The sequence below is a fragment of the Centruroides sculpturatus genome, unplaced genomic scaffold, assembly GCF_000671375.1.
Source record: "Centruroides sculpturatus isolate CEXI.00-Female unplaced genomic scaffold, Cexi_2.0 scaffold1057, whole genome shotgun sequence".
In the NCBI taxonomy this organism is placed as follows: domain Eukaryota; kingdom Metazoa; phylum Arthropoda; class Arachnida; order Scorpiones; family Buthidae; genus Centruroides; species Centruroides sculpturatus.
The window spans coordinates 3,685-19,325 of NW_019385234.1; the positions used below are offsets into that span (position 1 = coordinate 3,685).

At 27.6% G+C, this 15,641-nt stretch overlaps 2 protein-coding genes across 2 annotated transcripts in view; one reads left to right on the plus strand and one right to left on the minus strand.

The window, feature by feature from the left end:
* The first annotated feature begins 430 nt into the window (after positions 1 to 430).
* On the plus strand, positions 431 to 1,742 carry LOC111636515. Its single transcript, XM_023381795.1, has 3 exons — positions 431 to 931; positions 1,018 to 1,132; positions 1,205 to 1,742. Exons 2-3 carry the CDS (start codon positions 1,062 to 1,064, stop codon positions 1,566 to 1,568), a joined length of 435 nt encoding a protein of 144 aa, XP_023237563.1. The 5' UTR covers positions 431 to 931; positions 1,018 to 1,061; the 3' UTR covers positions 1,569 to 1,742.
* A 1,966-nt stretch (positions 1,743 to 3,708) lies between these two features.
* The window catches only part of LOC111636516 (RUN and FYVE domain-containing protein 2-like), a 15,334-nt gene continuing 3,401 nt past the window's right edge, over positions 3,709 to 15,641 (minus strand). The window contains exons 2-5 of the mRNA XM_023381797.1: positions 14,405 to 14,571; positions 14,199 to 14,315; positions 14,019 to 14,129; positions 3,709 to 10,703 (exon numbers count right to left, since the gene is read on the minus strand). Of these exons, the coding sequence (XP_023237565.1) occupies positions 10,536 to 10,703; positions 14,019 to 14,129; positions 14,199 to 14,315; positions 14,405 to 14,571 (563 nt within the window). The 3' untranslated portion in view covers positions 3,709 to 10,535. The remainder of the gene's footprint in view (positions 10,704 to 14,018; positions 14,130 to 14,198; positions 14,316 to 14,404; positions 14,572 to 15,641) is intronic.

The window sequence follows — 15,641 nt, forward strand, 5'->3', positions numbered from 1 at the left end:
TCTAGTAGTCATGATGAGTCTCTCATTAAAATGGGGGATGTTCTCTGATACTACAGACATTATAACTAACATTGTCATGCTCTGCTTTTCACATGCGAGATGTGTTGCCTACATACTTGCTGATGCTATTCTCATAGCCCAAGGTAAAGGTTTTTCACAAAACCCAGGATGATGATACAGTAGAGCATCAATTATCCGACTCAATTGGGGACTGGGGTTGGTTGGATAATTGAAAAGTTGGATAACCGAAAAGTATGAAAAAATCCATTATTAGTATAGTATACTAATATACTAATCACATGGGATATAATAATATATCGCTATTAACCTACTTCACGTTGAATTTTCCTCCATGTTAAGCCTATCAAACTTTTTTAAAAATAATAATCGTAGCTATTGTATCGTTAAAAATTAGAAAATTAAGCCTCGTTTAAATACTGGCTCCCTTTCATGATCGATCCAGTGTTGCCAGCTAAAACACGTAAAAATAATATTAAAGTAGCCAAGACATAACCAAATATTGTAGCGCCACACCACTAGCGGACATTTGAATTTACCGACTAGAACACAGTCGGTTAACTGAGGTGACGGTTAATCGGGGGTCGGATAATAGATGCTCTACTGTACTATCAATGGGGTCCTTGGACTATTCAATTAATAAGTCTCCTATGTACACATATGAGAACAGAAAATGATTGTGTGATGATTTCTGCTGTATATTGTTATGGTTAAAAGCAGAATGAATAATCCAAATAATATCAATATATCATCTCATATTTTCTTTTAGGTCTTAAAGGTATTATAAGTAATTCTAGAAAAAGACAGTTTTGGCAGATTCAGCAGAAGAAGGAATTAGAAGAATTAGGAGTCAACAACATTAGCTCAAAATTTACTGAAAAAATACCATCATCAAATTCAGATAGTGAAAATGGTTAGGAAATTATATATTCTCATTTACAATGTATTATAATTTTAATAACTTTGAAAATATGATAAAAACTTTGTGTTTTTCTTTAGAAGACAATGAAAAAACAGAACAGTCAACAAAGAGAAAATTAAGAATGAAGATGTATGCTGACGAAGAAGAAGTTAAACAAAAAAAGAAGAAATATCTTGCTTTAAAAAATAATAGGTCATTTGAATTTAAAATTAATTTATAAAAATTTTATTAGTAGTATTTATTTGCCTTTTTATTTAACATCAGGAAGAGAATATCAGATAGTAAACAGAGAAAGGGATCCTTGTCTGTAGAAGAGGAACCAGAAAACAAAGACTCGGTCGATCATTCCGAAACCGATATGGTGGCTGACCGCCTCGGTCACGGCAATCTCAGTGTCTGGAACAGGCTCACCGACAAGAAAAAATCAGACTATTCAGATTATTCTCAATCTGAAGATCTCAGAAGCAAAATTAGATCAAGAATAAACAGCAAACCCGAGTGGACTCGTTCGGTAACTCCCATAATGGGAGATTTGAGAAACAAACTGGATCAAATTCGAAACAAGCGGAATGCTGACAGTCATAGGTCACCACTGCTGATACATGTCATTAACGATCAAAACGACTGAATTTAAAAGTAAATTCTAAGTTAAATTGATTATTGGCAATGAATATGTTTCCTGTATGTACAGTATTCCTATATACAAAAGAAGTGCAACATTTATTTTACCAGCAGCTCCATGTTGTTTTTATCTGTTGTAAGATATTCAAATAAAGACCCTTGACATTTTTAGATAAAAAAATATATATACATGGAATTTAATTTTAATATTACATAAATATTTTTGTTAATCCATATGAAATATGTTACATTTTTTAACTGCAAAAATGAATTAGTAAAGAAATAATATAAAATTATGCTTTAAATTAAATAATTATGTGAAAAATTCATATAATTTTTTTTAACTTACTAAATGAAATAATTTGATTTGTGGAAACGACTATAGTTTTTGTAGTTATTTATATAGTAAATTTTAACAATAAAACTTAGTCAGTCTTGCAAAACTGATTTTATCCAAAAATGTAATTTATTGTTAAAATTTTAAAACCAAGAACTTACATTATCAGTTTTATTTATATATCACACATTCATCTATTGTTATATTTACATTATTTTCATGTTTGTATAAACTTGCATAATGAAGAGAAATTTATTGGTTTTAAAAAGTTTTTCCTTTTTTAATTATTGTATCTAATTCAAACTGAAAGAATTAAATTTATAATTTAAAACTATAGAAAGTATTTTATTGAAATTTTAGATATTAATTATTGTGTGTTTTATACAATTTATATTATATATACATAATAATCTAAGAATACTAAAATACTCTTCTAAAAAAAATTAAAGTTAGTAATAATTTTTTTTGTAATGTCAAAGCATAAAAATATAATATTTATTGAAATATATTCTATGTAGTGTGTTGGTTAAATCTCTCAACTATTTTCTTAAAAAATTATTGACATTGCCGACAATGATATACTGCAATTATTTTTTAATGAATATAGCAAATACTATATTAATTAAACAAATGTTTGCATATTAAATATTCTTGTGTCTAATCATCATTGCACCTATTTTTTTTTTTACTACTACTATACCATTAATTAAAACTAATCCAAATTATTAACATATAATTAAATTATTGTAAATAATTTTGTAAATTTAATGAAAGAAAAATATTTACAAAAGAAAATATTTAATAATATTTTCAATTTTATAAAATTAAACCAGTAAAAGGAAAATTATATTCAGGAATGCTTAAGAAAATTGCAGGTTTTCATATATAAATCAAAATTGTATATGCAATATATATAAATTGCATATATACAAGTTTTTGTATTAAATTTCCTTAAAATCTTATATTAAATGCCAATTGCTATGAAATGTTAAACAATGTGGATCATTAGTTAAAACATTCTTAAAAGGTAAAAAGAACTGTATTTAACTTATCTATGTACACCATGTAACTTATTAAGTTTTAATTGAAAATATTTAAACACATTTTTAGTGTTAGTGTTTCAGTACTTATATATAGATATTTTTTCAACCTTATTAAAATCAAATAATGCACCAGGTTTAATCATGAGTTGCAAAAATGCAAATGAAAAGCAACAGAAAACTAAAAAATGACTACAATCACAATGGACCTGAAAAAAGAGATTGTTGAGAAATATGAAGGTGGCATGCATGTTCGAGATTTTAACTGTTGCATACCATATTCCGAGAATGACGATATCAACAATTGTGAAAAAAGAGACATTATTAAATCTGCTAACGTTGTGAAAGGGGTTAACAAAAAATTAGTAGAAGTATATAGGTTATCAAAACACTTACTAAAACACCTTTTCTTGCAGCCGACGCTTTATTATAACAACTTTCAAACGTTTTTGGTCTTGTTAAAAGACCTTTCTCAAGAAAATAAAATTAAATAAGTAACAAAATCGTAAATCGAACGCATAGTACGAATAACTGTTTTTTCAAATCTTTCGAACTCGCTTATAATCCGTTGTACATGATGTCAGTGTAACCGGAAATATAAAAAGATTACATAACTATCTAAATATAAATACTTAAAGATGCCATCTCCCTACATCGTTCAAAAAATATAACTTGAGATACATATTAACTACTTTCTTCAATTATTAATTTTATATTAAGCTAGAGGACCATGCTGCCGATATTNTGTTATAATAAAGCGTCGGCTGCAAGAAAAGGTGTTTTAGTAAGTGTTTTGATATTACAATATGCAGTCTAGAAAGAAGTATATAGGTTATATTAATATTTAAAATTTATCTTATTCAATGTTATAACTTAATTTGTTATGAAGTTTACATTGTTCATACTTTTAAGTAATCAAGAATATCAGTGATGATCTGGCATATGTTGGTGTGTTGATGATGAAGTTAGAATCTTAAAACATTTCCAAAAGCAGTTTCAGTTTGTTCATTTTATGCTTCATATTTCATAATTATGAATCTTCTATTTTCTCAAAAATATCATTCTAAATTTAAGAATATTCCCTGCTTATTTGGAATTAAATCAATTCATAATTTCCTTTGCATTATTAGTAAATTTTCATACTTTTGTACCTTAATTTATCTTTTGAGTATCATTTTCTAACAGTGATAACAGTGGCATTCAGTTGTTGCAAAATATACAGGGCGAGTCAAATATTGTTTAACACTGAATAAAATCAAACTGAGTTGGATAAGAAATTTTTGCCATGACAAAAACATGTTACTCTAGAGCAGATTATAAATCTGCTCTAGGGTAACATGTTTTTGATAATTAATGGTTGCCACATGGCAGATCGCCCATATTGCAATGCATCATGTGGGCAATCTGTCAAGAAGAAAGTGCTCATAGAGAATCCTCCTCCTAGGAGAATTCTCTATGAGAAAAACTGGCCTTTATTTAGTAAAGAAATCTTTGAAAACTCCACGTGGCCAGCCCATTGTGAAGTCTGAACTTATGACCAATTACCAACGTTCAGTGGTTTTTATCCTTTCGCAGTGGGGGCGGCAGGGGCAGCCCATCCCGGGCGGCACATTTTAGGGGGTGGCAAAATTTCACAATAAATAATAATAATATCTTGTAAAAATTTGAAACATCCTAATCTATACTTGCATCGCGCCTACGATAGTGCTATCATCCAGATAGTCCAGGAATCGGCTCGCCGGGTGAACTAGTAACTTTTTCATCTGAGGAGTTCCTGCGAAAACTGTTGACCTTTATTTTTTTGCTTGTATGATTCATTCACGTTCATATACACCACTAATATCCAATAGAACTATTTTAAACAGGTCGCTGCACTACCACCGAATTTTTCATTGCTTGTTCTGTGACAAAACTGAATTTTGTTCTTTTAAATTGAAATACCTAAATAAGGGAGGGCGAAATTTTCCTCTGCCCCGGGCGGCTGACACCCATGGTAAGCCACTATCCTCTTGGTCACTGGTCAGCATCTTTGTATGTATCAACCAGGTGGCATAACATGTTTTTATCATGACAAAATTTTTCCTGCTGCTTCAGAATGTTAAGCAACTTTTGACTTGACTTGTCTTGTATAAATAAGTGTGTGTGTCATAGCCATAAGCTGAGATTTGCCATTTAAAGAAGTATCTAGCCATTTCTTGAAGTACTAGCACATCTTACAATAAACATTTGTTTCAGAATCTTTCCAGTTTTTCTAATCACTTATTGAAATGCTAAGCTGCTTTTTTCAGATGCTGAAACACACTATATTTCAACATCTGTTTAATGAAACTAAGCATTTTATATGTCTAATGGCTTATTAGCACAAGGCATACATCAAAATAGCTGAATGTTTGTGCAAACATTAAGAGAGTTAAACTTTACACAGAAAATTTATTATAATTGAGTGTAAATATAACTAATGATATTTATTATTGATAGTATCAATATTATGCTTTACATAATTAAGACAACAGTTTAATTAGCTAGTTTCTGATGGACTGTATCAATTGATTTTACTATTGTATTGTAGTATTTTAATTAGTTTAATTTTGGCATTTTATTTAATTAATTTATGAGGTAATTGTATTCACAGTGCACTCTATTATTTGTAACAATTCCAGTCTGTAAATTGTGCTTGTTACAATATGTTAGATATTTATTGTGTTTAATACATATATGTCTAACCTTTAATGGGCTTTTATAGATATATCAGCCCATGTGAGCAATAAAAAGTAATGTCAGAAACAATGCAACATAATTTTATTTTCTAATGTTCTTCACTGTAAACATACTACACAGACTGTATGAGTGTTAGAAGTGTGATGACTGGATAGTTAAGGCTATTAATATGTCATATTGCTTTGGAGGATCTGGATTTGAATTCAGGCAAACAATCCCAGAAATTTTTCTTGGGTGGTAAGTCCTGGATATGTTGGGTCCTATCCTTATCAACCAGCTACCTCTTTTCTGTGGTCTGCCAATTCCACAATGGATATGAAAAAAGGCCCTCTTAGTGCCAAATAACAAATAGAAAGAACCAAAAATGAAAAAAAAAATTCCTAAAGTATGTAAAAATTGCCATTGAAGCTATATCCAGGAAACTGTCTGCTTTACAAAATACAGAAATATTTGGCAGTTTTGTTTAGTGCCATGAGCTAATAAGCCATTAAACATTACACAAAATGCTTACTTTCATTAGACAGATGCTGAAATATACACCTGATTCAGCATCTGAAGAAACTAGATTAACATTTCAAGAAGTGACAAGAAAAACTTGACAGATTCTGAAACAAATGTTTATTACAAGATGTACAGACACTTCTTGAAATGGAAAATTTCAGCTTTCAATGTGACTACAGCATAAATAAAATTTTCTTGGATAAAATTAAAATAAGAATTTCCAGTATCAATATGAAAGTCATATTCATTTTCTTACACTGCAAATAAAGATATTACAGATATTATAACAGTTCATTAGTGATATAAATAATATAATATTGCTTTCAGTATGGTATTAATATAGCAATGTAATTATTGACAGATAAAATTAGAACAATTATCTCTCTTAATAATTACAGAATTTGCATGATTAAAACAGCTTTGTTGGAAGAAATGACATTGAATAGCAATGGTATCTAATATTCATGAGACAATTTATCAAAAGTTTATTTGTTAGAAATTCATTCCTTACAGTTTAAAAAATGAATTATTTATGATTTTCTGTACTATAAACAATTATTTAATCATATTTATAAAATATAAATGTTAATAGCATATAAATTAGAAGAAAAAAACTTTAATTGGAAGTTATATAAGCTTCAGCTACAGAAAATAGATTTCTTCAGCTCTACTTCATTTATGATTTATTTAAAAAATAATAATAACTGACTAATATTTGTCTAATAGCAATGTTGGCAAACAGATAAAATATAAATTTTCTCTGTCATCATTTCAACATAAGTGCATTTAATTTATAATTTTGCTTAATTGTAAACTGGATATTTAGATTAATTAAATTAGTTCTTATATTCAATAGAGTGACATAGCTATAAATAACCTGGATAAAGTATTAACAGGTACATTCCAAGATGACAAGCAGCATGAAAAATATTAGCAAGGGCAGCAACTAAATCAATTGTTATCTTGAAATGGCAAAGATTTTTAAGATAAACTTTTATTCGGTTTACTTAAAAATTTTAAATTTTAACATTTAATAATTATTATTTTTTTAAATGTCTTAATTATTAGCAGGTTTGATAATTTTTTCTTTTTAATTTTGGATAAATGCACATCAGTGGTATTCAAACTATATTCAATGGAACTCTGCAAAGAGTCCTGCAAAACCATTTAAAAGAAATTTATATTCTCATTAAAAATACTAAAAATTAAAAATTTCTACATCATACCTATCTATCTATGCAGAATTTTATTACTTAAAAATAAAACAGAATTGAAGTCTTCATTTTATATGTATTCTTTATTTAATTAAACTTTATTGCTTAGAGTTCTGTAAAAATAATACTCTGGCACAAGGAGTTCTGCAGACATTAAAAGTTTGAAGACCACTGTAATATCAAATTGTAATTGTTATAAACAACAATTCCCATTGACATCCAACAAAAACAAGCATTCACAGATACAAACCAGCAACCTGAAAATAAGTACAGCATTGTAACACACATTGCCATATGACTGGCAATATGTAAAATATCATAAAGTATCAATTTTTATTCAGTTAAAGAAAAAGTTCAAAAAGTACATAACAGATATAGCTATGTCAGAGAATATGAATATAAGAAGAGGATGTATAAAAATAATATTGATATATAGACTAAATTAATTGAAATATTACCTAAATTATCCATGACTTTATGTCATTAAAATAAATATTTTATAAATAAATAGTTTCATTGAGTGAGACTTTTTACATTGTACACTTAAAATAATTTGTCCGTGACAAATTTCAAAATTATTATTGTACATAAAGTAAGACTTTTAACTACAATATTTAAATTCATAACGAAAAAATATTATATTACTTTTTTGACAATAGGAAGCTTTCAAAAACTGTATAACACATCAAATAAATCAGAATCATAAAAACTCCTATAGCCTTATATTAACAAGATGTATATTTACAATATAGAACAGATAAAACAGATACACAAATATGTACACTATCAAATACCAAATTCTGATATGTGTAAAGAAAACACAAGAAAAAAATAATTGCAAAACTTATGCTACAATTGAAATAATGTACAATTTTTTGCATAATTTTTTTATCAATAATTATTTTAAATCTGATAATACTATACATACTAATTCATAACAAGAATTACATAAAAGATTAAAATAAATTTATATTGGGCAAAATATTTATCATCATCATATTCAATTCACATATTTTCTTACTTGAAATTTTTTGTAATGTTTACACATTGATAACAATTTTAACTTGAGCACTTTAAAACAAGTGCAAGATAGCTTCAACATATGACACTACCATAAACAAAAACAAAAAAAGAAAAACTTTTTTTATTTTTTATGTATATGTATACATATATTGTTCAACCATAATATAAACTATTGGGCAGTGGTACTTTTTACCTTCTGTTAAGATTTTAGCACAGAATATTAATTTTCATATCATCAAATTTTTATAGCATAATATATATGGATATATCATTATTTACAGAATAAATTTTTGGAGGAGAATCATCCAAAGAGATCTTTTAAACATTGACTTTATTGATATTAACTTTTATGTATTTTTTTATATATAATTTTTAAATTGTTTTCCAGATAGTAACATTTTAAGAGATATGCACAATTCCAATATCAAAAAAGATAAATGGCCCATATTAATAATATAAAATATCTAAAAACTTAAGATATTTATCTTTTGATATTTTAAAAGTATCTAGAGGCAATTTAACATATAATTTATTATTATGTAACTATATTTATATATATATATATGTTTTGTAAAGGATAACATTATTATTTCATTGAAACTATTTTCCATTTAAATAATTCTAAATAACCTTATCTTAACTAGGAACAAAACTTCTTAATAATTTGACTGAAGCTAATTTTCATACTCGACACCACATGCTCATAAACACCCGTATTATAAAGCTTTCTGACACAATTGAGAATTACGTCATATCACAGCCTTAATAAAATACTAGACATTCACAACTTTCCTTGAAAATTTGCAATTGCACTACTTTAACTAACTGTACATCATTCACATAAAATGTTTCACAGGTATTTTTTTTTACTTTCTTTTTTTCTCAATTCTACAACGTTGTTGTAGTAAATAAAAATCATTGAAAGGATTATTAAAAATTTTATGCATACTGAAATTAACTTTAAATAAAATTACTAAAAATGAATGATAGAAATACAGTTATGCACTATTTAATGACAGACCACATACATGGCTGCAGTCTCACAAGATTATAACAAAGCTGAAAAATTTGTAGCCACTGTAACAGCACATGGCAGTGGCAGCATCATGCAATGCATTAATTCATAAATAAACCTACAGCATAGTCAGTTGTAAAAAGTACATAAGGCATGTCCAAAAAGTTTATGGAATGAAATATTTTCAGAAAATTTCTGAACAACAAATACTATTATTATTATGTCATTACAAATGCACTATGAATATAATTTTACAATAAATTAAAGTGTTTTAAAAATCAAAACATGAAATACCATGTTTAACTGTACATTTTCTATGTTTACATAAATACTTATCATTGTGTTATATATAGTCTATACAAGTAGTAGACTATAACATATAGGTTTGCTAAGTACATTGCATGGCATTCACTTAACAATGAAGTCACATAATGATATATTGCTTACAACATATCCCATCATTAAGCAGTGCATATCTGTATGTAGCATAAATATAATAATTTTCAGACAAACTGTATTAAAAATATTAAATTACTAAAATTAACTAATTATAAAAATGCTAAAAGAAATAGGAACTTATTTTTTTCAAAAATGTAGTTTTTAAAAACAAATTAGCAGACCAAGTGTGATAAAAAAAATATTGACATGTAATTTTATATTTTTACAAAACCGTGGCTACTTATACAAAAATGTCACTTTAAAATGTATTATGTTCATATATATATATATATATATATATATATCTGAATCGAGCAAATGGAGTATCTTTTAGAATCAACATCTATGCCCATTTGTATTACACATTAGTATTTTTTTCTTTTTTCTATTTAGAAATACCTATAAATAGTGGATCTTCATGCATGAAATAGTCGAGCAGTCTATCTTCGCGTCAGACAACATTAAATAGAAAGTGGGTGTATAATGAGAAAAAATGATCATGGAATGATGTGTATTTTCATCTTTCTCCAATAGTTCCTTTTACGAAACTTGGAAAAAATGGAAAATTTTCATATGAGTGCAATGACAGTCATTTCAATAGATGGTGATGCCTGCATCAAAATTATACAATTCACAAGAAAAGCCAGACACAAATTTGAAAATTAATGGAGGAATTTACATCCATTGTCTAATCTGGAGTCTGAGGAGGTTGGCTGCTAAAATAAGGAGCCGTATCACGGTCCAGTAATGTGTGACACACATTGCATACTTTGAATAGTCGATTTTGAGGTCCACTGCGAACAAGTTTAGATGTACATTCAGGACAAAAAACTTTTCCACAATGCTTACAGTGTTGCTGAAAATGTAAATTCAGTAAAAATGTAAGATATAACAATATTCTCAATAATCTAATTGATTAATTGAAGAGCCTGGGATAACATGGCAATTAAGAAAATTTTTCTGAATATATCAGTTAATAGAGATCTAAAATATTTCTTTTTATTATGATAATTTAGATTAAAACGAAATATTAAATAACAAATATGAAAGTAATTCATGATTTACAGACTTATAATGAAAAATTGCACATTTGCAATATGTTAAAGAGCATTCCAAGCTATTCAATTAGAAAATTTATTTTAGTCTTCAAAATTTCAAAAGTCAGATTCACCTATCCCTCTTTTTACAAATTTTGAAATAATGTGCTTGATAAAAGAAAAATAATCCGTTTTTTATGTGACCAATATTTTACAGGAAAAAACAGTTTATTTGAAAATTTTTTAAATTTAACTTTTTGTCAAAATTGTGTTATTGTTAAAAAATTACTTTTTTTGTTGAAATCAAGAGTTCATTTACCTTTTTTAAGCCCAACACAATACCATTCAGTGTGTGTGTGTGTGTGTGTGTATGTGTGTGTGTGTGTGTGTGTGTGTGTGTGCGCGCGATTCTAGAGAGGTAATTAAATTAATTACTTAAAACTGAAGAGAAGTGGAAAAACCCACTTCCTTTTTCTCACTCACATGCAGTATTATGATAGATAAAACTGATCAAATATCCCTCCATGCATCCAAGTCAATGATTATTGCGATGTTTGGACTTATGTTACAACCTTAGTAAAAATAGTCAATTATTAATGGTGAGAAACTGTCAAAGAAATGAAATTATAAGGTAAGGAGAGTCATAACACCAAGGTATCAACAATCTGACCAAACAGTCCGATTTGTGATGTCCTGTATCAACAGAACCCGGACCCAACTTGAATTTAGACCACATTAAATCATGATCACCTGAGACAGTTCTCATGTAGAATGTGTATAAAAAGGAGTCACACTTGATCATCAGGGTGGACATCAACAGTAAACATAAGACCTGCCATAATTGGGGCAAACATCCTAGGAGCACAGATGAAGCTCTACCAACCAGCTCCTGACAGCCTACAGCCCCCCCCCGATTCTTGGTCAGATTGCCGACCATCCTGCCAATGTTGCATAGAATCTAGGAGATATGAAGTGCCAGCACAAGGTATTAATTTTGAAATTTATGTAAACTCTCTCTCTCTGTAGAATTTAGAATTTAAGAGACTTAGTCTGCTAGTGATGTGGTGCTACAATATTTGGCTATGTCATGGCTACTTTAATATTATTTTTGTTAAATTTTTGCATGTTTTAGCTGGCAACACTGGCTCAACCATGAAAGGGAGGCCAGTATTTAAATGAGGCTTAATTTTCTAATTATGAGTGGTTGTTTGCTTTGTGAGCAATAAAATAATTTTAAATTATTTTTTAATGATACAATAGTGACGATTATTATTTTAAAAAAATTTTGTTAGGCTTAACATCAATGAAAATTCAACGCAAAGTAGATTAATAGCGATATACTAATATACTAATTATATAAGATATACTAATATACTATACTAATAATGTATTGTTTCATACTTTTCAGTTATCCGACCAACCCCAGTCTCCGAGTAGGATAATTGATGCTCTACTGTATATAAAAATCAACTGCATAAAAAGAGGGATAAGTGTGTTATTTTAAATCACTATTCTGTATTCAATAAATAACTTAATAACTGAGTATTATAAAAGAATATATAAAAATAAAACATAATATAACAAATGTTTATATTCTCTGCTTTATTGATGTAACAGTTTCCAATAAACTAATATTTAATTAGTTTATTGGAAACTGTTATTAAATAATAATATTATTTAATTAATTGTTAATATTGTAATTTAAAAAATGTTTAATCTTGGGCTGAAACAAATGATTGATTTTCTTATCAAATGTGCAAGAATTGTTTTTAATTAAGAATCTGAAATTGTGATGAGATTTTTCTCAATTCTGATTCCTGAAAAATGTCTGATTTTTCTGATTCCCTATTCTGATTAATCATCTCATCACATTTTAGATCTTAATCTACACAACCAAAAGTTGTATGGATTAAGATCTAAAATGCCAGAAGTGCCATAGTGATGAGTTTTGGTACTAATTTTTTTTCTTTTTTTACAAATATGTCTTCTGCATGTCCCAAAATCCACCATAACAAATTTCATAGCATTTAGACTGCTAAATATCTTTCTAGACAGCATTAAATAGAAATACTTTATTTATTATCACCCAATATTTTCACTTCTATCAAAAACCTTAAATTATATTCCAGTAAGGTTTAATTCAAAATAAGAAAGTTTTTTTCCAACTAAAAGAAGGTTTTCGATCTGCAATTGGAGATCTTAAAAAAAAAAACATCATTGTTCGATTTAATCATTTCATCATCAAATATACAGACCTGAAGATGATCTTCAATTGCAGATCGAAAATGCTAGTTGAAAAAAACCTTTTTTTCAAATTAAACCTTACTGGAATATAATTTAAGGCTTTTGATTGAAGTGCTTATTATATCATTCCAGTTTACTAAGTAGTGTTTTAATCCAATATTTTCTTTGTAAAATTATACAAGTAAATATTATAATGCCATCATAAAATAAATTTTTTTTGTATTAATAGTAAATTTTTAAAATAAGAAAAATGTATAAAAATTATTTGAAAGTTATTTATTTAATTTTGTTAATTTTCAAAAAATTTCCAGTACAATTTTTCTCTTTTTTTATTGGGCTGCAATTTGAAAAAATTATAGACCTACTACCTTCCACTGTCATCCATCCATCTTTCCTTAATCTCGAGAATGGTGTTAGATAAATGAAATTCAAAAGTAGATGTGGAAAGCTTAGGGATAGGAGAGCCCAATTAACTATATACAAACTTCAGATGCAAATGCAAACTGGATATGATTAAAAATTGCAGCCCAGCAACGTGACAATGTCATAATAAATAATTTCTCATTATTATTATTATTATTAATTTTCTCTAATGTTTTACATAAGTTTCAAGATTCTAGATTAAAATTCAAGCAATTAAAAGAAAACAAAATTCTCAAAATAAGAAAGAAACAAAACTTTGCTTATGTCTACTAAAAGATTAACATGCTTAATTTCTCTAAGATATAAATGAATTTTCTCTTTATAATTTATTTATGATGAAGTTGAATATTTAGAGAGAAATATTAAATTTACTAAATCAAATTTATTTTTTCCTTTAAATAAATTATAAAACTTGATTATTTATGAAATATAAAGCAAAATTTTCTTAAATTATTGATTATTTCTACCTTTTCCTTTTTTGAATGAAAAGTCTTTTTACAATTATTGCATTCAGTAACATCATCATCATGTTGCCACCTAACTTCACAATCTGACTGACGAATTTTTTCAAGCTCAACCTGGAAAATCAAAGTTATCATTTTTTTGAAATTAGTTTACTATATGAATTATGAATTTAATACTTTTACCTGTAATGATTGAGAAAGCTTCACAAAATCTTTTTGAACTGCTTCACTAACATCTAAATCATTTTGAAGACTTTGAACTTTAGCTTTTAGCTCATGAGTTTCATTTTCTAATTTTTTCTATTAGAACAAGATACAGAGGTTTTGTTTTTGATTTCAAGATTCAGTATAAATAAAGAATTTGTAAGCATAATTTTAAAACAACATACATTTATATCTGTTAATTCTGTCACTTTATTTTCAAAAATTGCTATTTGTTGCTGAATATCTTCTTTTCTTTGAGATATTTCTCCATAGGTAGATTTCAGTTTTTCTTCAGCTTCACAACGTCGTGCTTGTTCTTTTTCTAATTCAACTTTTATGCTCTCTAATATTCCTATATTTATAAAAAAGTAAATTCTTTTACATTAATCAAGAATCAAAAAACTAAAAACAAGAATTTATTAATAAATGCTATTTTGTTTTGAAAAATTTTGTAAGTTCAGATTTATAAATAATATATCTTCAAATTTATAAATATTCTTATATGAAATAAGAATATTTCATATAAGAATATTCTTATATGAAATATTCCTTGAAATATTCTTATATGAAATATTCTTATANGAACTTTAGAGATATCATTAATATAAATATAATTTATATGGACATTAAATAATAAATGTCTTTTAGTAGGTCCGTTGCTCGTTTAAACTCACTGGTTTGTACAATATCCGCTATTGGTCTAGATTAGACCAATCCTGTCGCGACACGAGTCGGCGATGATGTTTTACCAAATTATACAAGATTTTTTATCCAAATTTTCAAACCGTTTGAAATATGGATTTTCTTTCTGCATATTGATTCGATTATAGAACGATTGTAAATGTTCCAGAAAATTTATCAAATACTGTCACATACTGTCTCAATTTTTTCGTCATCATATAGGAATCCAAACTATATGAACCTGTGTTATGGGGGGGGGTCGCCTGTATATATATATACTAGCTGCAAGGACCCGCTTCGCTGGGTTTTTATTTGTTCGTACATTTGTATGTAATATAGTTTTTTTATATACATATAAAAGACTGTTTTTCTAAGTAATCTAGAATCTAGCTGCAAGGACCCGTTTCGCTGAGTTTTTAAAAAGTAACGATAGTGAAGATTAAGATAATTACATTATAGCCAATCTTACCCGTTTTCACAGAATGCAAGAATTAGGTCCCCCGTTTCCAGACTAATTACAGACCTGGTCCGAATTCTATTTCTGAACGTCTCCTGTTCACGTCAAGTCAAACGAACTATTTTCAACGTTTCTGGAACGTTTACATTCATTCTATAATCGAACCAATATTCGAATTTTATGTTCGAACAAATTTGAACAAAACATTCAAAATAGAAAGCCACTTTCAACCACTTTCAAGCCCATATCTCCCGCACCCTTATAGCTATCGAGACGCAACCACC

Excerpts from the sequence above, each read along its gene's own strand:
- LOC111636515 (XM_023381795.1), top strand. The coding sequence starts at position 1,062 with ATGAAGATGTATGCTGACGAAGAAGAAGTTAAACAAAAAAAGAAGAAA. Across the intron at positions 1,133-1,204 it reads CTTGCTTTAAAAAATAATAG|GAAGAGAATATCAGATAGTA; the intron begins GTCATTTGAATT and ends ATTTAACATCAG.